Below are 26776 nucleotides of genomic sequence, written 5' to 3' on the forward strand. Positions count from 1 at the left end.
AGCCTCAACTTTGGAGCCAGACTGCTGGGATTAAATCCCAGCTTTCTCACTTGCTAGGTAGGCAGCCCTGGGTGTTTCTTGAAGTCTGTGTTTTAGTCCCCTAATTTGTAAAATGGGATAAGAGTATCCACCTCACAGAGTTGTTATCAGGAAGATTAAATGACCGAATATTTTTTAAAAATGCTTAAGACACTGCCTGACACATAAGAAGCACTGTATAAATGCTTTTTAAATAAAATAGAATGCAATTTTTATTTAAACTTCCTTTGCAATATTATTTCCAAAGACTTACCTCTTTTGCCTTCATCAAAGGAAAAAGATTTACTGACATATCCTGGGAGACTCTCTTTCACACAGAAATGTTTAAAACAGAACTCTTTTATATACATTTAGAAGCACTGTCAAGTTTATATCAAACCTTTAACTGAATTTCAAAGTGTACAGTATAAAAAAATAGATGACCAAAAATATTATCAAATGAATACTTTTTATTAGAGTCATAACACTTATAAAATAAATTTCTTTTTATCGTGGAGTTATACCAGATTTTAAAACCAAGCAACATATTCTCATTTTTACAGCTAAGATACGTAAAGAAATTCTTAAATGCCATAATTTTTGTTCAAGTGCTTTGTCACTCACCAATCTAGAATGCAATTCTTCTACAAATCTAAGTGTTCACAGTTAGGTGAGTCTTAGGCTTGGTTCTTAATGATCCAGAAGCAATCCATTTACAAAAGTACCACCAAAGCATGTTATAAAATCATTTAATGCCACCAAGCATAAACCTGATATACCTTGGAAACAAAAAATCTCACAACTAAATTCTAGCAGACTAACTTTAAACGATTCCAACTAGAATGGACTATATATCCTTATGGCACATTTATTACTTTGTAATATATAATTCATAATACAGGCATAGGTGTGTGGTGTGGAGCTAGAAAAACCAAGGAGGTTGAATATCATAGAAAAGAGTATAAAGTCATAGACTGATTTCCTCAAGCCACATATTGAAACACGTCTTTTGTCTTTATAATTTTGTCAAAAACCAAGCTCTAACAAGGTTCCTCTTTCTAGAGGATTACTAGACAAATGGCATTTCATCACTGAGCCTTATTCATGCTACTCAGTCATGGTTGTTCTATGTTCCATGAAATCTAATAGTCCAACTTACACATGGCACTTTTAAGAGGATGCTTCAGCTATAAAGCAATGGGCTGAAAGAATGGAGCAATCCCAAAGCCCTAGTGGTGGGCACTATGGCCTAACTCTAACTTGTTCTTCCATTCAAGCCATTTTTGCACCTTTCCATGACTCTATAGGTGGGTTAAAATACTTTTCTGTGTTATTCAGCCAGAGACAGTTTTTGTGCTGGCTACTGTTTTGAAACTGATTTTGTCTATCTGTCAACAATGCAAAAATAACATAGATGTCTGGGCTATCATCAAAACATGTAAGAAGCTACAACTTTATATTTAATACTCTATTCAAATTTAATTCAGAATAATGCAAAATAATTAGAAGTAAAAAGTTAACTCTTCTGAGAGTTCTATTTGGAAAGTCTAACATATCTACACACAAATATTCATATATTCATGCACAGGGCAAACAACTATATTCTGAAACATAAATAAATCCAAAGTAAGACAAGTGGCTAGATACCAGTGCCAGTAGTGGTGGTCTCTGGGGATCCCACTGAAGGACTCTCAAGTGAGAATCTTGCTCAGTTGTTAGGAGATCATTAGTTTAATCAGGCAACTAAAGTTCACTTCATAAATTACTTTTTCTTATACCCAGGAGTCTGTTTGAGTTAGCCTGAGAAACTATGTGCCCCTCCAAGGGTAAAAATTTAACCATTAACACAAAGGCAATGTGGTTACTGCATGAGACTAATGGTTATGTGGCTTGTCTAATTAGGTCTATAACCTTTTCACAATCAGTCCAATAATTAATGTTTTATAACACAGGTCGACAAACTATAGCCCAAGGGCTAAATCCAGCCTCTCCTGTTTTTACAAATAAAGTTTTATTAGAACATAGCCACGCTCTTTCATGTATGTATTGTCTATAGCTGCTTTCATGCTACAACAGCAGAAGTGAATAGTTATAACAGAGACTGTAAGGCCCACAAAGCCTAACATGTCTACCTTCTCGCCCATTGTAGAAAAAGTATGACAATCCCTGTTTTATATTAAAAGATAGAGTTTAGTGGGAAGTCTATTTGAAATGTGTGTTTCTTAAGGAGTTTTAGTTACCTATTAAAATTAAGGTTCATGTGACTCAGTAACCAAACAAAAAGGATACTAATTTTTAATAAACAGCATCTTTGTATTTTATGGATACAGGGGAAATTTTCAAAAAAGAAAGAAAATCAGAAAGAAAAGATGTGAAATTAAAGGCCATTTCTCTGTTTAACATTATAATAAAATTAAAATTTCATCCATGAAATAGACCACAGCTTGCACTTAAGAGTCTCTCTTTCTATACTAAACAAATTTCTTTTGGAATGTTTTTACATCTGGACAAAATAGTATCCAAATTGATTAGACATATAAAGTAGACACATGGAACTAACACACAGTTGTTAGTTTCTAAGGAGTGCTACGGTCGCCATCTTCGTAAAGCCAGACCCAAACTGCAACCATAACAAGCTGTCGCCATAAAGGAAAAAATCTAAAAAAGAAACAAAAATTCACATCAGATTCATAAGACTAACTTAGAAACAATATTCTAAGGAACAACTGTGTAAAGACTGACCAACCTACCTAAAGATACTTTAACACTTACAAAAATATTTTATATTGCTCCCTTTTTTGATGATTTGTACTACTGTTTTACTTTTTCATGATGATATTATCCTTTCCTTTAAGATTCTAGCCTCTAGTCATTTTCTCATGGGTAGAAAGCCTTATGTTGAACATTTGTTCACATACCGGGGTCACTTATTATTTGTGAAACCCCAGGCACTGTATTTAAAAATTCAGTATAAAGTATCTATTCATACAGTGCTTTCACAAGCAAGGAAGCCAGCAACTCTCAGAACCTGAGGATGTATCACATCATTTCTGTGACAATGGAAAGTGACTTTAGAACTCAACAAAGAAAACACATGGAAATGAGTTGTCAGGTTGGCTCTTTCTTGTCTGGGAGACAGTCCTCATGCTTAAGCCTGCACTCTGCTGTGAATTACTGTCCTTAGTATTGAATGTGCATTTCTTTAGCACCACCTATATGTGTATCACTATATTTGGTACATACAAACAAAAGCAGATATTGTCCTCACTCTTTTGGGGTTATGAACCTTAGAAAACTACAAGACAGAGCAACAGCAGTTCAATATGACAAAACATCACTTAGTACAGGGATTCTTAACCAGGAAACTACAGCTCTGGGAAAGTATATCAGATTCACCTATTGAACATTTTCACAGTTTAATTACCATTCTGTTGTTCTCCCCACCCTCCTCCTGCTGGTTGTTTCTCTGGTACATTTCTAACCTAGACATTGTCCTCTGAATGAGAACAATCACTTTTGATATCTATTATTAGTGAAAAGGAATTTTCCTCTCTCTCAGGGATACTGAAAGAAAAGTGAAGGATGCAATCTTGTCACAAATGAATGGCTGATACATTTTAGTGCTATTAAAACTCAGAAACTAGCGATCTACTTAGATTGGATGAAATGGGACATAATGTAGAACTTGAAGCATGTAGAGGTTTATTGAGGCAGCCTCACTTAGGCAGAGAGAGAAAGGGAAGGTGACAAAAACAAAGTCACAGAAGAGGGCGGCCAGAGCAGAAGTACCCCACGGCCTTTAGGGCAAAGGAATATTGGTGAGAAATTAATGGCATCAGCCAATCATCATGTACTTGAGCACCTACTATTCTTGTGAAAGCAGGATCTGAAGGTGCCTGTCAATAGACCCATTTGAGGCTACTTCAATGATCCTGGAGAGGTAATGAGAATCTAGCCTGCACCATTGCAAAAAAAGGAACTGGAAGTGAGACACACTAAGGAAAATACAATGGGAATCGATGACTAATAGAAAAAAAAAGTTCAACTCCAAGTTGCTGAACTTCGCTTTGTAAAATTGATAAAAACAGTGGTTTTCCAACTGTAATCCTTGGATCACAAAGATTCTATGAAAGTATCTGAGGGATGCTGAGGTGGGTAGAGATGGCTTCATGAAAAGACGATGGGCAACATTCAAGGCCCCCTTCCCTTGCTTCGTCTAAGGCACGTAGGCTTTTATCTTCTACATTTATTGGATTTTAGGTAAGATTTCATTAAGTAAAATCGTTTCATTTCTTATAAAAGGAAGTGTTAAAATCACTGATCCAAACTACAAGCCTTTCAAAGCTAGAACCATGCTTCCTATCTCTTGCAATCCTATCTTTAGTCTAATTCATTGTAGGCATTCAATAAATTTTGACAAATCCTCACAGAGACTTCAGAAACTTTTAATAGGTCTTGAAATCATCTGTCTTCAACCTTTTAAAACCCAGACTCTAGACTTGTATTGTCTGATATGATAGCCACTAGCCATATCTGGTTATTTGAATTTAAATTTATTAGAATTAAATAACACTACAAATTCAGGTCCTTAGTCATACTAGCTACATTTCAATTGCTCAATAGCCACATGTGACAGTGGCCACCATACTGAATAGCACGTATATTGAATGCTCCTATCACTGTAGAAAGTTCTGCTAGACAGTGCTTCTCTAGACAGGTTTCAATGACTACTATATGGAGTATATTGGGTTATCTGGGTAAAACAGTAAAACATTAGGGTCACTAACTTGCTACATACTGTCATCAAACATCAAGACATTTCAGAAAATAATTTGGACTTCTGACATCTTAAAATGATCTATAAAAACAAAAATATGTATATAATTTCTTCAAATTACCTATGTCAATACAAAATGACAAATTCACTCCAGCGTATGAATTAGAGAGGATAAAAACATTCAAAAAAGTGCCCCGTGGAATGCATTTAATGCATTGGCTGCACACTGGCCCTCTGCACTCACCTGCACTTTCCTCAGTGGCAGGAACTGCAACTTATTTCCCTCGTCCCTAACACTCAGCAAAGTGCTTGGATACATGGCAGGCCCACAGCAAATATTCATTGAATTAAAGTGAATTACAAATAGGTATTGAATACTAAAGAGCAAAGCTGGGAACAAATCTCCCTTACCATGTCGAAAAGTTATAAGAAGTAAAAAGCCCAATTAATTTTTTTTTTTTTTTAACAGAAGAGACATGCTGTGCAAAGCCAAGCAGTACTACTGATTTGAGTAGTACTATGATCTTAGATGAATATCAACCTCTTTGTGCTTCAGTTTAATCATCCACAACACTGGGAGTGATAATGGTACTGTGCTCATAGTGTTATTATTGTACAAATAAATAGCTATTACATGTTTAAAGCTAATGGCTATTAAAGAGAACTATTGTTGCCTGAGGAGTTTCTTGGAGACTTTGCCTGTGGAGGGAAAGTGCTGGTGAACTGCACTCATTGAATACTCACGGTGGCTGCTACGTTTATGTTATACTGGCTATCACTCAGGAGCGGCTGCACAGTCAGGGTTGTATTGCAACGCAGATCGTGCAGGGATGTGGCTGCTGCTTCTAGTAAAAAGGCTCCAAAGTAGAAGACGAACACTGTAAAATGGTAGGCAAAGTCCTGAAAGAGGAGAGAGAAAACATCATTAAAAATAAAAATTTTTTTCTGTTCCTTATTTCAAATGATGAAGTTTAGGTTTAGCAAGATCAAAACATTTAATGAAATGATCTTAACTATAATACATTGGCTATTTATTCTGGCTGCTTTAGCAATGCCAGGCTATTAGAATCCAAATGAAAATCAACCAACCCATCTTAATTGGCACAGTGGGAAACCTTACCATATACTGGATTTATTATAACATATGGAATTTCGGTTTGGATTAAGATGCATAAAGATCAATATTAATTAACATAATACAAAAAAGGAATATATGCCATCTTTAAAATTCATGTAAAATGGCATTTAAATAACATCATTTTGTTATAGTTATTTATGCACATACATATTTTATTTTATTTTTCAGCAATTATTTTTATCATTAGATCATTATCCCATAAACTAAAAGATAAAGAATTATAAAATCATATACTTTAATAACATAAATCCATATATTCCATTAAAAACAAATAGTAAAACTTCTACAAAAAGTATAAGAACTCAATTATTTATTAGGTTATTTTGTATGTTGGTGGCATTAATGTGAAACAGATATCTATTAAAATTCACATTGTCTTACCTGAATTAAAATACCATCAACACATTGCTGTTTATTTTTAACAGCTCCATGTACCAAGTATTTTATGTACATTATTATAAGTACCATTTATTATCTCCATTTTACAGAGAATTTCTTCTTCTCAGTTAAATGACTTTTCCAAAGCCATGCAATATTAACTTTTGGAGGGAGAACTCAAGACCACATAGTCTATCTGGTTCTAAAGTCCACTTTCTTTTTTTAAAAAAATTTTAGTTGACAAAAATTATATATATTTATCATCTACATGATGTTTTGAAATATGTATACATTATGGAATGGCTAAATGGAGTTAATTAATATATGTATTACTTCACATATTTTTTTCGTGATGAGAATACTTAAAATCTATTCTTAAGAATACATACATTGTTATTAACTATAGTGACCATGTTGTACAATAGATCTCCTGAACTTATCCCTCCTAACTGAAATTGTGCATCTTTTGATCAACATCTCCCCAATCTCTCTTCCCCATCTCTTGGTAACCACCATTCCATTGTCTACCCTTATGAGTTCAACTTTTTTAGATTCCACATACAAGTGAGATCACGCAGTATTCATCTTTCTGTGCCTGGCTTATTTCACTTAGCATAATGTCCATGTTGTTACAAATCACAGGACTTCCTCCTTTTTAAAGGCAGGATAGTATTGTATTTTACACACACACACATGCACACACACACACCCATCAGTATTTTCTTTATCCCTTCCTTCACTGATGGGCACTTCAGTTGATTCCCCATCCTGGCTATTGTGAATAGTGCTGCAATAAATATGGGATCCCGTGTAGGTATCTCTTCCTAATTTCATTTCCTTTGGATAGATACCTGGTAGTGGAATTCCTGGATCATATGGTAGTTCTTAGGAAAAGTGTTACATAGTGGCCATGTGTCTAATCTATAAGAGAGATACCCAAATATATGTGGTTATTTAACAAATGTTAGTTGATGAAGGTCAAAATACGAGGTGAAATGTCACTACTTTCAGGGCTTAAATGGAAGCTGGATCTTAATTAGTATTAATAATTAAGAAAAATGTTTGATGTCACTAGGTACTCATTTAACTTACTGAAGTGGATCCTCAGAAGTTGTTTATCTTAAAAGGGAAGGAAAAAATTTGGCAACATGGCCTGTAGCTCTTGGCATGATCTGGTCTTCGGCTTCTTTATCACCCCATGCATCCTTGAATGTCAGCCACTCTGGTCTCATTTTAGTCCCTGGGAAGCACTTCATAGCTTTAGAATGACACTCTCTACACACTGCATTGTCTCTGCCTGGAAAGACTCTTCCCACAGCAATTACTACTTGTGCCTGACCCTCCCCCTTTCTATTCCTGACAATTGTGCTTCCTCCCTCCGTTTCAGGAGCATCTGAATTAAACTGTGGTTTAAAGGCTTCTTCTGTCTACTCCTGTTTCTTCCCCTTTTATCTTTCATAGGTATTGCCACCCAATACACTTCCTGTACTCTTAACTCCATATGCTTGGGTCATCCTATCTAGCGATCCTTAGGGTCATATACACTCTAAGGTGTAGGGGGAAAAGATAGAGTGTGGAATTTATGGCAATGCTCATGTGAAAATTACTATGAGGCCCCTAGAGTTCTAGATCCTGGCATGTAACCTGCAGTGGAGAATTAAGTCTTTGAAAAGCAGCTCCTGCTGTACAGCTGGGCCCTGGTAGAGAAGAAACACTTCCTCTTAAGACACTAAGTGACTAGACATCTGGATTTGCTTATTATGAGTTGGGTTCCATGGAAGCCACCAACTCACAAAGTCAGGTGGGCCAGCAGCAGTCTTCTTAAGAAGGGAATGGCATATCTGAGACAGATAAGAGCAGGGCCGGATGGCATGAGTCAGCTACACGAGCAGGTGGCCCAGGCTCCCCTGTCACCCACCAGAGAGGAACTGCCCTCTTTCCCTGGCTCATACTTATGGCCAAATGGCGGAGGGGTTCCCTTAATGTCAAGCTAAAGGAGAAAGAGAAAACCTGGGCTTTGTTTATGGAAAAGTTGGCTCGCTATGTGGTTGCAGGTGAAAAGGGACAGCAGGTGCATTATTTATGCGGGATAGCCACATTCGGGGTTGGTTTTGAAAGACTGTGGTTAGGGAATATTTTCCTAATGGGTGGGGCTGAGTGGTGCAGCATGTCACACACTTTGTTGGGAAAGAAAAGAGGCCCAAGGTGAGAATACACATAGACTCATGGTCAATAGTGAATGGCCTGCTGAGCTTGTCAGGAACGTGGGGAAAAAAAGATTAAAGGTTCAGAGATAAAGGAAGAGGTACAGGATTAGGCATGAAGTGGGAAGTTCTGTCACATGGTGATGGCACACAGAAAAAAATGACCTTGCCAGTTGGCATTAGTCAGTCTTTGTCATTGGCCACCCCATAACTGGCATTATGGGTGCATAAACAAAGTGGCCATGGTCGGGGGAAGGTGGCCATGGAAAGGCACACAGCATGGATTCCCAATTGCCAAAGCTGATCTAGCTACTGCCTCCTCTGAATGTTGAATCTGCCAGCAACAGAGACCAAATCTGAGCCCCTGATATGGCATTATGCTCAAGGAGACACAATGCCATATCAGTTACTCTAGTAAGCTGAGGAAAACTGAGCTCCTACCTTCCTGGAAGGCAAAATGGTTCAGTCTCATGAAAAGAGACACCCATAATGGTTCATTCTCATACCCAAGGGTATGGATTTGCTTCTCCTTTTCTCAGAGCCTCAGCCACCACCTACATTCAGAGATTTACAGAGGGCCTGATCTACAGGCATCCACTCAACAGCCTCTGACCAAGGAATCGACTTCTCAGCAGAGGAGGAGTGGGAGTGGGAGCAGGTCATGGGTCACATCATGTACTGCACCATCTGGAAGCTCCTGGCCCATCAGCACCAAGGAATGGCTGGCTAGAGGCACAGCTTGGAGGCACTAGTCTGTGGGGGTGTGTGTTCATCCTTCAGGATGCAGTAGGCAGACTAAAGAAGAGTTTTCTACATGGTGATGTGTCCCCATTGGAAAAATGAGAACCTGGGGGTGGAAGCAGGAGCTTCTCCACTTACCATCACTCCTGATAACCTGGTTCCTGTCCCGACAACTCTGGGCTCTGCATGGTCAGAGGTCCTGGTCCCCAAAGGGGCAGACTCTTGCTAGAGGAGACAGTAAGGGTCCCACTGAACAACAAGCTACAGCTCCTTTGGACTCTGTGTCCAGGGAACAAAAGGCAAGAAGAGGAGTCACCATCATGGCAAGGGTAGTGGACCCTTATCATGGAGAGAAGGCAGGGCTACTGGAGGTCAGGAGGGCTGTGAGTGCATCTGGACTTAGTATATGTGCCACGGAGAGGGCAAGAGGAATTATACGTAGAACTCAGGTGATTGACTTGGGGACCTCTTGGAACTCTCTCTAACAGATGTGACTAAAAACAAGTACAGCAACACTGGCCTGAAATGGGTGTGGCTGCTAGGGGCTCTGACTCCCTCAGGCATGAGGGTCTGGATACACCACCAGGTAAACCAGTGAGACCAGTATACATGACAGCCAACCAAGAAGAGTGTAAAATGGTCAGTGGAAGAGGGAGCTGATGAATACCAACTGTGGCCCCGAGACCAATGCCAGCAAAAGGGGCTGTAGTTTATCTCTCTAACCTCTCTCTTTTAAGTTGTTCTGCAGAAAGAGAGGCAAATTGGAACACTGGAGGAGCAACTCCCCAAATATGGATGGAGAAATGAATCTGCATGGTGTGAGGAGTAGACTGTAGCATCCATAATTGTATACCACACACATTTTCCTTCAAGAACGAACCTGATGCTCAGCTGTGAGGTGTACAGGTAGCTGACAGACTCCAGATTCAGTGGATCTGGGATCTGTTACAGTGTTTGAGCCAAAGCCACATTCTCCGTAGGTACCAACTCATGTCATCACAGTGAGGATACTAGTGCTTGGCCACTTGTGCCCAATATAAAACTCTCAAAGGGAAGGCTGTGCCCTGGAGCTTTTTTTGGCTAAGACTTTGTCCATCTGTATCAAAATCTGAGACTTTTCAGACTTATATTACTTCGTCCCTCATTATCTTTTACAGGTGTTATCTCCTCCGTTCTCCATCAAAAAAAAAAAAAATTAAAATCAAAACCAAAACCCCATAATCTTGCACTTTAAATCCATCTTAGATTCTGCTACCCAGTGGAGGTGAGATTATACATGCACTGTTTTGGCTTGCTGGGCTTTCCCTTCTTGGCTATTAACATTATTTTAATTAATGCATTAACTGTGTATTGTGTGTATGTGTGTTTTTTTTTACTCCCATTGTTTACTACAACAAATTCTTTGAGAGCTACTACTAGGACTGTCGTGTTCACCATTGTATTTCTAGGGCCCAGTATAGGACCAGGTACTCAATAAATATTCCCAATGACTAGAGAGTGACACCCACATTTATAATTGGCCATCCCGGGTATCTTATTATAATTCCTCCTATGTGTCAGATGTGTGCAAGAATGCACCAAAGCTAGAAAGCTTGGGAAAAAATCCTGGCGCTACCTACCATGAATATTACTTTAATTTCATGACCAATAAAAACCATAAGAAATATTATAATCAATATCATAGATAAAAAATACTTCTAGAAAATACATTTTTGATCAAAATGCATTCTTGCTTCCTTCAAGTATGGTAGAAGGTGGCATTAAACTATCATGACAGGGAAAAACAATTATTTTTTGAGCAAATAATGTCTAACAGTTTCGGAATGCGGCAATTAAAAATTGTTGCCATCTGTGACAATTCCATGATATGCATGGCTCAAAAATTTTTCTGGCTGAGAGTGTACAAGATATATTACCAAACCTATCAAAAGCAAATCATAAAATCAAAAATGACTAAGAATGAAGAAAACCACAAAAGAAGAGGGAAAAAGGAACCCTTTCTAAATGGGGGAAACATTTAATGAACTCTTTGAAGGCAAGAATTGGTTCTTTGAAATTACACCCACCGTACGATGGATCCTGTGCAGTGACAACCACTGTACCACATGGGATGTGTTGCTATTACCATTTTTTTTCCTCAGTAAAAGTGGATTATTCCAGCTAAAAAACCACAGGATAATCTTTGCAGGTGACCTATGGAACAGACTGATAGGTCTTTCCAATTTCAATTGTCACTTTTATATAATAATATAATTAAAACAACAACAAAAACTCTTACATTTTATTTTCTGGACTTCAGATATAATGCTACAAATGGGTGAGAAATGCAAATATAGAAAAACAAATTAATAAAGATATTGATTGTACTCAATACCAAAAATGAGACTCAATAAAAGCAAAAGGAAAAAAAAAGATGGTATAGATATGTTTAATAAGACCAGGAATCATGTCCAAAAAATATTCAAGCATTGGTAAGGCCTGTGCATCAACTAATTAGAAAGAATGCTAGACACCGCAGGATCCTGGAGACACTACTTTTCCAGGTATTAACCCTTCAGTTGTTGGGCTATTAGGAGATCCAGGAAGGCCCCAGAGGAAGAGCCAGGGTGGTGGGTGGCACAGCACTTGGGGAAAGGCAGTTGACTGGAGCAGTGATTATACATTAACCAGCACTGAAGTTCCAGTAGGGGCACTGGCCTAATATCATCTGTGAGCCTGATACTAAAATAACCCAGTAGCCCTCACCAACATTAGGGATCAACTGATTCGTTCATAATTATTATGAGAAAGCCAGGCATTTAGATGGAGGAAATTCAGTATCTGTAGTCTAAATACGGACCTTTGATCTTCATCACATGACCAAATATTGAAAACATTTTCTCATCATTAATGGGAAATTAAGGGAAAAGTGGAGAAGCACACTGTATTAGCAACCTAAAAAATAAAAGAACTTTCAAAGTTCCAAACTGCAAGCCTCAGTGTCTTTCAGGAATTACAATGATTACTGATTCCTTACTTAGTCCAAACTAAGCACTTTTCCATTATTCTTTAACAGCATCTGGTGAGGTAAGTAGTAGTATTACCATTTACAGAAAAAGAAATTAAAATTTAGAGAGATTAACTATTTTGCCCAAAGCTATGCAGATACTAAACAAACAAGACCTAAGCTGCAAGCCTGTGAGGATGTAACCACTGCACACCACTTCCTTCCCAGCTTTATATAAGCCAGCCATTTGTACCTTGGTTGGCTTAAAGGACAGCCACATTCACCTGACTTCACTGCTGATAACATTTGGGATTACAGTTCCTCTTATGCTGTATAAACAAATCAAGAACAGGTATTTTCCTCTAACATCTGCCTTAAAGCTGCTGAATAAAATATGAATACTACTATGCTTGAAAGGAACATAGATAAAAAGCCTATTTGAAGGGCTGTTTTAAGTTTCTAAATACCAAAGTGTGATCAGAACCTAATGGTGGTTCTTCACGAACTTCACTAAACACTGTCGATCACAGATTGGAACTTGTGATCCACTGGGCCATTCTAGAATAATCTCAGAGGGTGAATGACCACAAGCATGAAAGAGAGGCTCCATATATCACACAGAAAAATGAAAAGTAAGTTGATCCGATTTAATGGTGTCATCATTTTAAAAATTGTGCTTATTGCAAATTCATTTTTTAAAACTTACCAATTCTTGTTAATTTAAGACAGAGATTGATCAGAAATATAAAACATTCCCTTTTCTAAGTATTTTGAGAGTAGGATATATAACGACTTGTTTTTTCAAAAGGATATACATATTCAAATATCTCAAATATCTGAAGCAGAAATCAATGAAAAATTTTAAGATACGTGTGACAACATTCATCTCCTAAAGGCGTCTGTTCACTTGTTCAATAACTGCAATGCAATTAGTTTGCTGTATGAACTGTAACAGTTTTTGAGTAATGGTCATCTATGTCATAAAGGAGTAACAGAGTGATTTCTCAGTTCTGTCAACATGGGCGTTTCACAAATGGGAACCCTGTTGTCCAGCAAAGCAATCACAAGACACTGCAGTAGCCCCTGTGGTCTGACTTATCTCTCTCATTAGAGGCACCAAACAGAACAGGGACTCACACATTTCAGAACAGAATGAGATGAAAATTTCTCACATTTTCTTACAATAGACTTAAAATAAAAATCCCTTACCAGGAAATTCCAGTTGGCATTAATTTGGGTCACCATGCCAGAGAGAAACACACCCAGGAAGAGAAGCGAAAAGAAAAAAGCTGTCACGGACACAAACATGACCCATCCTTGTAGCAGAGGTAGAGGAACGTTGGAGGAGGCAACCAAAATCCAGACGAGACCCCCGAACAGCTGGAACAAAAAAAAAGACAAGGGTAATAGGTTTCCTCAAAAGATATCTTTTGCGCAGCAGAATTAAACATGCTTGTATGACCCTCGCTATTGCCTTATTTTCCTCCCAGACCCTTGCACGCATTCCTGTGACCCTACCCATCCTCTTTTCTCTACAGTTATGTGAGATGCCTTCTTTCCTTGGGTGCAAGACCAGTCCTCTTACTTGGAGGTCTGATCTGACTCTGCACCTGCATCTTCAGGTTGGACTCTCTTCCTCAGCCCGCGGACACGCCCAGCATCCCCTCATTCCCTTCCTTTGACCCTGCTGCCTAACGACCACCCTTTTGATTATTTTCTTTTTCAGTCAACTATTTTTACAAATTCATCCTTGTTTGGTCTCTATTTCCTCCCTGTGTAGTTGCTCTTCACACCATTATAAACCTATAAACCAACCGGCTTCTGCCTTCACTACTTCTTAGACAGCTTACCAGTAAAAAAAAAAAAAAAAAAGCAAAAGCTAAAAGCTATACCTTTCTAATTTGTCATATCCAATGGCCATTTTTCAGTCTTTATCATTCTCTATTTATGCATTTTATATTATTGCAATATACAGTTCTACATATTATATAATGGTTGCAGCTGTTGTAAATGATGGTAAACAAAAGCTACCCTCATTTATTGAGTATCTACTATGTGCTGGACATGGGACTAAGTACTTTAGATATCCATGGATCTAATACCTATTACATGTCAGGCACTATGCCAAGTGCTGGGAATTAAATGGTAAACAAGTCACACTTGGTCTCTGTTAGCACAGAACTCAGTGTATTAGAGGAAAGAGACAACTAAACAAGTGATTAAATGCTGCTTCTTAAATATCACAATTGGGCAACTGGGCACTGAAGGTCTATACAGCAAGGGCTACATAAATCCAGATTTGAAAAGTCAGGAAACAGTTCACAGAAGCAACATTCCAAAGGGCTAGGGGGAGAGAGGAGGAGGGGATTTTAGGGTGGGGGAGATGAGTCTTGGGGTGACCTGGTGGGAGCCGAGAGAGAGCCCAGCACAGGTGAGGAACAGAGCCCTGTGTAACAGGAGTAGTATGCACCAAGTGGGGAACAGTGAGAGCTGTGTGGAGACTAAGGTGAAGGGTCCTGAAGGTCAGACCAGGAGCTGAACTTCACCCAAGGGTAATGGGAAGCCCACCATCATCCTGAGCAGAAACACATGATCAAGATTTGCGTTTAGTTCCTCTCTGGCTAACATGTGAGAATGGACTGGAGGGGAAAGGAGGCAGGGCTGCGGGGCCACACTGGAGAGTGTTATGCCAACAGAGTACACCAGAATCAGAGCACTGAGGACAGCCAGGAGGGAATGGGTGAGAGGGAAATTCAGAAGTAGACATGATGATGTTGGTGACTGGTTAGATGTGGGATGTGACAGAAAAAGAACAGATAAGGAAAACACCCACATTTCTGGCTTGGGTAACTGGGATTGAGTGAGAGAACACAGGAGGAGAAACGAGGGGAGGGGTTGAAGATAACGAGTTTTACGAATCTAACACCACCAGTCTCCGCTATGCTACCACTAAAGCAATAAAGGCTATGCGTGCTTTGCATGGCATTCCAGGCCTTTTGTCTTCTGACTTGTCTTTTTCAACCCGTCTCTTACCATTATGCTCCTAACGTTTTGTATTATAGGAGAAAAACGATCCACAGTTCAAGACAAAGATCTTTCACATCTGACTGGCCTGATACTTGCTGGCCAGAATATCATTCCCTCCCCATGTGTATTTGAGAAACTCCCCCTCATATGTAATCCTGAGCACAGCATATAAAAAAATTTTCCTGAGTTCCACCCCATGCTCAGTTACCTTTCCCTCCTCTGGGCAACTTCCTTATGAGGGATTTGTTACATCCATGAGACACATTGTAATTGAATCCCCTGGGTTTTCAGTCCATCTGCACTACCAGACCTTGGCAGCTACTGCTTTATATGTCTTGGCATGCCAAGCCATTTACTAATCAACATAGTAATCCTTTCCTTTCAGTCAGGTACCATGCTGGACTTGGCAACACAAAAACTAGGTTACACACCTGCCCGGAAGGCACCTCAGGCAAGTGGGAATCTCTCTCTCTCTCTCTTTCTCTCTCCCTGACACACACACACACACACACACACACACACGCTCTCAAATATTTGCTTAAAGATCTAGTACCCATATGAGAACAGTCTGAGTTCCAAATATTAAAAACAAATAATGATCTGTATCTTACATCTTAAGTATCTAGGTATCCAAATTGCATAAGTCACTGAATGTTAAAAACCCAAGTTTTAATTCAAGTTTCACAAAAGGGGCCAGTCATATAATTTGTTATTACTTTGAAGAAACATTTTTGAAAGCATAATAAATGATCACTTGAACAATAATAACTAAGGCGCCAGTCTAATTTATAATTGCGGTGTATACTTCAAATCCTAATTTCAAATAAAAAATTAACAATTGATCCAGAAAGTTTTATGAAATAAATCTAAATATTACAAATGCATATTAAAATTTTAATCACCAATTTATCAGTGACTATAAATGAAATAAAGTTGTTCCTGGTAAAAGATCACCTACTTTTTCATGCTATTTAATAAATATTTGAAGATGATAAGAATGTCTTCAATGGGTCAATTTTTCCCCTTTTTCCCAGTTTCTTCTTTATGGCAGTCTTTCCTTACTATCCCACTATGAATAACCTACATTAAATACAGTTTAAGAAATGTATGTCATTATTAAATATCTTTTAATTTAACAGTCATTTGCTGAGAACCTATGTACACATATAAGGGATAAAAAAGAACAATTGGCCACTGTTTATTAAGGGCAGGCAAACCCAAGTAGATAAGCATAATAATATGATTTAGGGATTATGATAAATTCATACCTCTAAAACAGAGGCTATATGATTCTTTGTAAATAAATATAGCATTTAATAAACCCAGACATCATCTCAAACAGGCCAGGCCCAAACCTACTGCTAGGCACTGCAGAAGAACACGCAAGAAAAAACAAAAGAGGCAAGGTTCTGTCACCAGGAGCTCTAAATAAGGAAGAAATAGACACCATTAAATCTGATTCAGGAGCAGATTGTGGTGAGTGCTATAAAAAGAGCTCAGCATAGTGTGCTCTGAGAGGCTGGGAGAGGGGGGAAGAAATAAAATGGGAGGAATCGGGAAAGGTAGGCAGGGGAGGCAGGTTTTAAAGTAAGTTTCAAGACAGACCAAGGCTCTGACAGGACAGGTTATACTGTGCAATAGTATAGATTAACTATTCGTTTTGCACTCAGAATTACAGCCCTTCCAATACCTCAAAGGCTTGGAAAAGAAACTAAGTGCTATAAGAAAAGTGATGCTCATTTGTGGTGTGTGTGTGATGTGCAAAGGAGAGAAAAGGGGTGTATGAACATCCCCTCCCTCTTGCTCCCACAGACACATACACTACATCCCTGGGTCAGAGACTCTGTGCAATCTAGGCTAGCTGAGGAAGAGAGAGGATGGGCCAGGGAACATAATTAAGCCCACTTTGGAGAGCCACCTTCCTCATGTTAACAGTGATGGACTGGGTCACTCTGGCCTTGACACAATTATTATTCCATACTTCATGATTTCCTTTTGACAAAAGCTACCTTTTCTCTTGAGCTTCCCAACCTGGCTCCAACTTTAAAAATTGAGCATCTAATAACACTACCAAATGCTTGGTATATTCACTTTATCTAATTCTGGGCTTTAATAAACTCAGTATTTGTAAGAGAGAGTAATTATAAGCATCTCTGTTTAGTAGAGATGACTCTGGAGGGTGCCCTGTTTTTACAGGTGAAAAGCCGGGCAAAAAAACGGTTACAATCTGAGGAAGAATGGAAAATAAATTTCCGCAACCACTGCCGAGTATGCACACTGTGAGAAAGGTATCCAAAACGCCATGTTATGCCCGTGGTGTTCTCATCTTGGATCTGACTCCACATTCTAACCTGTTCTCTGCCACTGCCTTCCCATTGCTCTCTAGTGTCCTAAAAAGTCGAATAATTATATATAAAACTGCCAAATGTACCTCAAATTGAAATATTTTATGGAACTAAGTCAGGGCTATGACCTCAAATCTCAGGCTCTAACAAAAAGACTACCCTACTTCCAGGCAATGTGAAGGTAAAACCCTCTTAGAGGTAGATATCAGCCTTCCCTGTGACTCACTACTTCTCATCTTCTTAACACAACCTTACGTTGTACCAGGCACACACTACACGTACTCAAATACGTTCTGAGTTGCAGTTGTTAAATTGCTACACATTCCTAAAACAACTGATTGTCTTTGTGGTTTAACATATATTTGTTACATTAGTGTGACCTCTGCGGGCCAGGAGGGTATGACTTAGTTGAATCCCTCTCATAAGAAAACCACAGACGTATTCATCCACAAATCACACTAAATTGAACCCTCAGAGCTGGAGTTAAAACATGTTTTCACCAGAAACTGTGGACTGGTAAAATACATAGTCCTACGGGAAAGCATGGTGTTGAGCAAGCAGCAGGTCTTGCAATTCAGGCCGCATGGATTATAGACTTCTTGACTTGTCTCCTATTTGGATGGTGTAACCTCATGTTCCCGAAGGATTCCTTTTGCAAATGCCCTTTTTCTTTTCAAATGTCATTTATTTCCTAATAACCTGCTGTAAAAAATGCCCTCTGACATCTTAGCTAATAATTTTCAAACCAATTTGACAGCTCCATCTTTGTATATCCACTAGGTGAACAGGCTAATTTCTCACTCTAACCTATTTTCGGTTAATGTTTGGAACGAGAACAGGGAAAGGTAGTATGTGCATCTGAAGAAATAAAGACTACCCCTAAGGAAAAATATTTTATTATTTAGAACTTTCTGTATATTACCCCTCTTTCTAATTTCCTATTATCTATGTATTGGACATTTCATCACTCAATTGCAGTGAGAATGATCAATAAACAGGCCTGGAGGAAAAATGAAAAAAAAAATTGTATCAAAGTCTGGCTTATAGAGTTAGTTTGAGCAAGAGGTTGAAGCTAATGGTGATAACAGAACTATTAACTAACATTTACTGAGCTCTTACATTCCGAGTCCTGTTCTAAGGGTTTTATTTGTGTCAGTTTAATCCTCACAACCTCTGAGAGACAATGAATATTATTATTTCCACTTTACAGATAAGTTAATTGAGGTCCAGATCCACTAATCACTTGTTCCAAGCTATACAGTTAATAAATGTTAGACCCGGAATTTGAACCTGGCAATTGGCTTCCAGAGTTCACGATTTTAACATTATACTATTCTGCCTCTCTCTGAGTTTAATGTTCATTCTAGAGCAGAGTTTCCATCCATTTTCCATATGATTCCCTAAAATCATATAAAATTGAATAGATAAGTATATATGCATTTTTCTGAGGACACACTCCACACCTTTCATCAGAATCACAAAGGGGTTTGCGGTACACCCCCGCCCAAAGTTCAGAACACCTTATCTACTTGATAACCCCTATTTTGGTGGGTGCTCACTTACTGGGTACCTGCACATGAAACATCATGGTTATATAAGTGTTTAATATGTTCAGAAGTTTATCATCTAGAGAAAAGATTACCTACAATTAGCTCCATCTTACACACAATTTATATTTTGAAAGATTTCTTTTTTAAAACTGGAAACATACTTCAGTCAGCAGACTCAATATAATAACTGATGGATGAATTTACACGGAGCCCACACAAGTGTGAATTCATTCACAATGTAACCACACTCCAATGGTAACACTACTAGAGCATACTGCTGCCTCCCTCCCCAAGCTCACCTTTTTCCCTGCAATGCTCCTTTTCCTACCACCCTCTCTTTGCACTCCAGCCTCTGGCCCTCATCCCCTGAACACAGAGAACTGATCACACTTGTCTGTGCTTCTGCCTAGCTTACTGCCAGTAACATTTTTGCTAGGTAACTAAACTCCAGGGCCACATCTTTGAGAAAGATTCCTTGGCTGGATGCCATCCCTCGGTGCTTCCATGGTTACTGATGGGTGCATCCTCCTTACCAATAACAACAACTGATTGAAATCATGGATTCACTTGCCTGTTTCACCCACTGGCCTGTGAGATCGGCATCAGTGACACTGCCCTGTGACATCTTTGTATGCACCAAACCTAGGACAGTGCTATCTATAGTCCTCAATTGTATCCTCCTTGAAATGAATGAAAAACAATCAGCATGTGTCATGAATGGTTCCAGAAGACAATGCTACGCAAGTGCAGCTTGACATGCTAGGAACACACTGGTGTGTGGAGCCCAGCTCATTCCCTGGTATGTGGTGGGTGTTCAAAAATAGGATGAAGACTAGTGAAGCAGGAACACGTACTTCTCAATTTTCAAGTTATTATTGGCAACACCCACCACCTAGTACAAGCTCTCAGGAGGCTGAGATGGAAAGTTATAGGAAAGTTGGCACCTCTTGCTAGTCTAGTTCATGACACCCAATCTTTAATCTTCTTTGGGCCCTAAGTTTGCCCAGATGACCTGTTCTTACTGCAACTGCCACTGGAACATTTGAGCAGGGTAAATCTTGTGCCTTCCCCACTGCCTGCTACTCCCCTCCATCAGTCCCCATTTGTCCTCTAACTATGCTCACTTTCATCTAAACTGGTCTTGGACTAGACCTGGTACAGGCCTGAATTAGAGGTATAGGTCAGCAAAGCTTTTATTTTATTTTAAATAGGGAAAGAAAAATAAAACATATTCTGGGAATTAACTCAAGAAATGACAGACACACACACACACACACACATATATCTTATGAATAAAATATACTAATTGCAAACGAAGTTTTGATTTTTAGCTTTACACTTAAAAGTTTTAAAAAATATGTTTGTGAGTACCATAAAGAATTATAATTTCTTCCTCCTCATCTGACCCAAACTTCCCTTTCAGTCATTTAAATAGAACTAAAACACTAACCCTAAAATGGAAAGTACATATAATGGAGGAGAAATATGTTCTGGTCCCTTTTTTATTCTTGTTTATAATTCCCCTTGATTTTGAAAATCCTCCTTTCATGTTAGTAGGTAACAACTAGTTATCGCATCGGTTAAAAATGTTCCTGCATTCCAACGCCCTGACATTGGCAAGATGCACACAAATCACTGCCTCTTTTCTTCCTTTTTACCTCTCTCCTTCTGAAAGCCATTATACAAAAGTTAGGAGTGTCATATTCATATATGGTGTCTACAAAAGGACTGGCCCTCTCATATAAACTAGGACACTTAGGAAATTCAGGTCAAACTGTAGATACCTGGAGGACAATTATGGCCTTTTAAGGGTTGGGTAAGACTTAAGAGGGCATCTACCCGAAAGCTCCCTCTCTCCACTCCAGCCGGTTCCGTCAGACTATTTTCACACACCACTAAGTTAGCAGAACAGAACAATCGAACAGTGTTTGCTAAGTACTGCATGTGCACTGTGTCAGCCACACCAACTGGGTCCCTTCTATTCAGCCATATCAATTCAAATACGCCATGCCCACAGTTCCTACCGCCAGGTACAACACTTCTTGGGCTCTACAAAACAAATCTCTTCCCCTTGACTTTTCCTTTGGAGCTCAAGGTGAATCTTTTCAGCAATTTGGTTTAAAGTTTTCCATATTTCAGTAGTTCATATTTTTTAATAGAGCTGCCAGTCAGGGCAAACGATTACCGACAATAATCTTTGGCAGGGATACTGGTTTTCTCTTATGAAACTTTAAAGGTTCTTTTCATGTGGATAGAGACTTTTTTAACCCAGAGGCAAAGGAAAAAAATCTTACAATCTTACTTATAGGATTAAAACTCGTTTAGAGAGGTAAACACGTCTGCTGACAGCCCCTTCTGCCCACTGCAAGCACACATTGTCCCTTTGCAATCAAAGTTTATTTTCCAGGCAGCAAAATAATAGAAAACTTTATACATCAGAACACATATGTGTTAGTCTAGAGTCAAAACCTTTCATCTGCATGATTGCACCTGCCTTCTCCACAACTCCTCCCTCACCATCATCCTTTCATTTGTTTTCCTGGCATAATTCCTCTGAGTTACATACTATATTTAAGTTTAGTCTAGCATCATTTCAGGGCATGCCAAACTTTACATACCTGGTTGACCTCTTCAACCTCAAATCTCCCTCTCTTCTTTTCCATACTTCTTTCCTTGGCCCTAGTTCAGGGTCTCATCATCCCTTACCTAAACTATTACAATAAGCCCCCTAACTGATCTCCCTGCCTTCAATCTCTCTGTTTTACAACCAAATTTCATTGCTCAAAGATTTCTGATCAAGTTTATTCCTGTCCTTCAGCAGCTCCCTAGCACAGACAGAATACATTGAATGCCTTGGCCTAATATTTCTCAGTAAACCACAACCTGAGCCCTATCTGTTCTTTTTCCTCCTCCTTCTGCCACCTCTCCATGTGTCATGTCAAAAAACTAACAGTTAAAATCTTCATGCTGTGGTCTTTCTTGCCTCTGGGGTTTGCACTTCCCTTGTTTCTACCTGGAATTCTCTTTCTCACTTTGTATTGAACTACTGCTCATCATTTAAGGCTAAACTCAAATGTCACCATCCCGTTAAATCTGCCTGACCTGGCTTTTCCAGTAGGCAGATGTACTCTACCCTGCTTTTCCACAATATTGTTCATAAACCTGCTTAGCACTTTATACATAGCACCATAATTCTTTCTTGACTTTATGTTCTGCCAAACAGTAATTTCTTTTAAGGGCAGGGACTATGTTAATTATTCTATTCCCAGGACATAAAATAATGCCTAATGCACAGTACATTCTTAATTATAAGTTAAATAAATGAAAAGTATTGTGGCACCCAAAACACCATGGTTGGAAGTATGTGAAAAAGAGTCCTATAATATCTCCCATAAAGAGAAATGTGGGATGGGCACAGTGGTTCACACCTGTAATCCCAGCACTTTGGGAGGCCAAGACAAGAGGACTGCTTGAGGTCAGGAGTTCAAGACCAGCCTAAGTAACATGGTGAGACCCACATCTGTACAAAAAATATAAAAATTAGCCAGGTGTGGTAGTATATACCTATAGACCCCACTACTTGGAAGGCTGAGGCAGGAGGATCAATGCGAGCCCAGGAGTTTGAGGTTGCAGTGAGCTATGATGACGCCACTGCACTCCAGCCCAGGTAATAGAGCGAGACCCTGCCTCAAAAAGAGAAAGAGAGAAATGTGAATAACTTGGGGAATATACTTTCCTAAAAACTAAAACTGTAAATTAATACACAATGAAGTCAATAATGACCTTCATTCTTTTACATGATTAATACTGTTACATTCAGTCTTTTTCTGTGTATTTTACAAATATCCTCATTGAGGATAGGGACCCTAAATATCTTGTTCAGCCCAATAGTACAGATGCTCCAAAGCCATTTTTTAAAAATAGATAGACCCATCTGGAAAATGCTTTAGCTGTAGTTCACTTCCCATACTTTTTCCTTCCTGAAAGGTAGTTATTTTTGTGCATATCCTTTCAGTTAGGTTATAAGGTCTTTCAAGTGAGAAAGGGGCTAAACGTTTTTTCCAAAAAGAGTGCCTTGCATACAGTAGGCATTCAATAAACACCCCATGAATGATTTAGAAAATTTTCACTCAGGAAACGTGGAGAGATTTTGAAAATGAGAACTTTTAAAGGTGATGTTTTCCATTCTAAACTAAAAGACTTCACTTTGTAATACTAACTTTGTATTAAACTCTTTGTGGCAAGCATGCATTGGTAAGTATAACTGAAACCAAAAACCAATGGGCTGACAATTTAGGTATCCATGAATGGAACACACCTATCTCAAAAAAACACACTATGCATGTAAGGTTGCAATATTCTCCACCTATGAGGCCAGTGCTATAATGCTTTACCTGGTGCTGGTAGGCTGGCACTATTTATATCTTTTGTTTTATCTCCCTAACAGATGGTCTATGTCTGTGAGATTGTGAATGGAGTCCATTAAGGGGGACTGGGATTGAATTCTTCGAGCAAAGTTAAATGATTAGTATGAGAATTGAACTCCAAGATCATGATCGCACATTAGCTTAGTCAACTATTGATAGCTCAGTCCATCTTCATCAGGTACAGTTTTCACACGTTAAGTTTCAGCAGGCAACAGGACATAAATGAAGAAATCTTAAAGATAAATGGATTTGAATAGAAGGTCAAAACTAAGAAGGAGTTTGAGGATATCTAGAAATACTGCCAGAGGTCCCCAGAATGGAGATCACCTAGCATTTAGGATTGTACCTGGGAATTCTCACATTTAATTTACAGGATGAGAAGTTTCTGAAGAGGAGCCATGGAAGACTGAACATCTTAAAGGAATCAGAAAATTAGAGAAAAATTGAAAAATCTAGGTGTGAAGGTGATTCAAAAATGTTTATTAGTCCCTATCAATACATCCACTCAAGGTGGGCATTTTAGATACAGGGGTAACAAGGCAGCTTTGACTCCTGCTCTCTTAAAGCATATACTCCAATATCTCTGAACAGTCCAGAAGAATGAGAGCCATGAAGGAGCTATAGTTTGACTCCAATGTGATCTCTTGTTTCTATTTGATTGGAACATCTTTGTCTTTTTTAATGGAGGTTTATATTGAAGTGAAAGAGATAACAGAGACCTAAATTTTAAACCTAACAAGCTGTTCAACCATAGAAAGTGAAAAGCAAACTAAAATGTTTTTGGAAGTGATGTTGTTCTATCTAGATAAAAGTCTAAGACATGTTTCAGGGGGTAAGAAGTCAGAGGAAATGAAGAAATAAGAGGAACAGATTGGACACTTTTGTGAGTCTAGGATCCCTGCTAGTATGAGGAGTGATAGAAGTTTTAGCAGACAGAGAAAATTCACATTTGCAAGAGATGTCTTCTCTACAGTGGTTCTCAGCTATGACTGTATATTAGAATATCCAGGGAAGCTTAAAAAAATAAATAAATAAACTAGCAGACTCAGGGCATTCCCCAGAGAGTCTGATTTAATTAGTCTGGGCTGGCAACAGTATTTTTAAAAGCTGCCCAGGTTTTTAAGTACAACAAGAGTTGAGAACGAGCCACTGTGCAAGATGAAAAAGAGATATGGGGCGAGGGGGAGGAGAAAATTCAATAAATCACCTTCTACTTTTTTCCCTCAGAATTAGGCCATGTTTTCCAAAAGTATGACATGATCACAGGTGGTTCTTGAGATGGTATTTGATTTGATGGCACATAAATAAGTCTTCTTTGCATTTAATCCATGTATATATACATATGTATATTTACATATATACATATAAAAATATGCATTTGAATAAATATTAGAAAAATATAACCAAAATATCAAGTCTGCAATGTCATGTATATTAGTGCTTACGATGTGGTTAAGGTAGGTAATGAAGTTTAGAAAGTGAATAGTCCGTAAATTCTAGTACAGGTGGAAAGCAGATGTGGATATGGTAAAAACTTCTAAAAGAGGGAGGCAAAACACTGGAGCTTGGGGAACACGGAACTAAAGTAGCCCAGAACCTATGAAATCTTTCTTCCCAGATCTTTCTGTTCTAAACAAGTCTCCCTCCCACAGCAATGCAGCCGGCCCAATGCCATCCTCTCTCTGCTCTTCCCACATGGATGTCTGCACCTCATCCCAAGCACTTAGATGCTTCTCAACTGGGCTTGAACTCAAACCAACCTCCTCGCAGTCAGGATCTGATTGCTGATGTCATAGCCTGGAACTCACTTGCGTTTCCTCTTTCAGATTCAAATCTGAGCTAAACTTAGGGTGGCTTGGCCACCTGAGCATAATAGGGCAAGAAAACCAATGCTCACAAGGTGTTCCAGCCCCACAAGCACAAAAGTGAAACCAAACTGACCCAAATCCGGGTTATGTAAACTCAAAGGAGAGGGTGAGGGGAGAGATGAAAACCCCAAACCAAGCAAACAAAACCAGCTTGCAGGAAAGGTACTAACTCTCTAGCATTTCACTTTTTATTTGCCATTCACAGAGCATGATGCAACCTCAGGTTGCTCAATTCATATTTGCCCATTTTCCCCTTATCCACAGTGAGTTTCAAAAGCTTCCAACTCCACGAATTCTTTTAAAAAGTTCATATCTAGCCCAAAAAGGTTGCAGGACAGGCCAGGTAACCCCACCTTTACTTGAGCCCCAAAAAGTGTGCTGAGAAGGTCTGGAGTTGTGAAGGTATCCTAGGAAGGGAGGAGGTGCAAAGGCAGGCAGAGAAGGTGACAGCCACCTTTCCCCCACCATTCTCACGCCCACTGGATTAGAATCTGCCAAGGGCAGCACAGTACCTTTCTCCCTGCCCTGCCTCCTGAGCCCAGCTCCTCTCCCCAATCCAAAGGGCATTAATGATGGCAAGGGTGAATGGGGAAAAAACATACGCTCAAGTCTTCAGCCCTCCTCCTCTTCCTGGTGCCTTTCACCCCCGCTTTCCACAGCGTGGCAGCCTCCTGGTCACCCAGTCATCGGCTACACCTTTGCACCACCCAACAAAATGGCAGGTTAGCAATAGGCGAGGCCGAGAGCGCCCGAGATTGCTCTAGACAAGCACAGCCCCTGGCCAAGTCCTGTCTCTGAAAGCTGCTCCAAGCCCAAACACCCTTCTCCCATCAAAGTCCCCAATCCTCGGCCCTGCCTAGTTGCTGCTCGCTCTCCCGGGGCCATTTCCGTCGCCGGCTAGGGAGCAGGTGCCAGCGTAACAGGTGCCAGGCGAGAGGGCCCGGGCGGCTGCGCCAGGCATGGGGAGGACCCCGGGAGGGGGCGCAGGAAAAGGCCAGGTCGAAGGGAGGGAGGCTGCCCGCGGGAGCAGAGGGAGACAGCTGGGGGACAAGGATGCTGCTGCCGGTCGTCGCTCCCCGGCGCGACCCTCACCGAGGCTACCCCACTTACAATCTCCAGGCAGACGAAGGCGCCAGAGTAGGTCCGCAGGAAGTCGGGGCCGGCAGGCAGGGTCACCCGGGGCCCTGGGAAGGACACGGCGGGGTTCGGGGGTGGCGGGACTGCCGCTCCGCCGGCCGACATGCTGCTGCTGCCGCTGCTGCGTCTCCGCGCGCCGCCACCGCAGCCTCCCGCCGCCCGCCTCCCGCCTCCGCCTCC

At 39.7% G+C, this 26776-nt stretch overlaps 1 protein-coding gene across 1 annotated transcript; it reads right to left on the minus strand.

Moving 5' to 3' along the window:
• Nucleotides 1-541: 541 nt before the first annotated feature.
• Nucleotides 542-26776, minus strand: MAL2 (mal, T cell differentiation protein 2). Its single transcript, XM_069466051.1, has 4 exons — nucleotides 26570-26776; nucleotides 13452-13622; nucleotides 5540-5695; nucleotides 542-2676 (listed from the first exon to the last, which is right to left on the minus strand). Exons 1-4 carry the CDS (start codon nucleotides 26699-26701, stop codon nucleotides 2605-2607), a joined length of 531 nt encoding a protein of 176 aa, XP_069322152.1. The 5' UTR covers nucleotides 26702-26776; the 3' UTR covers nucleotides 542-2604.

Source organism: Eulemur rufifrons, chromosome 3 (assembly GCF_041146395.1).
Source record: "Eulemur rufifrons isolate Redbay chromosome 3, OSU_ERuf_1, whole genome shotgun sequence".
Classification (NCBI taxonomy): domain Eukaryota; kingdom Metazoa; phylum Chordata; class Mammalia; order Primates; family Lemuridae; genus Eulemur; species Eulemur rufifrons.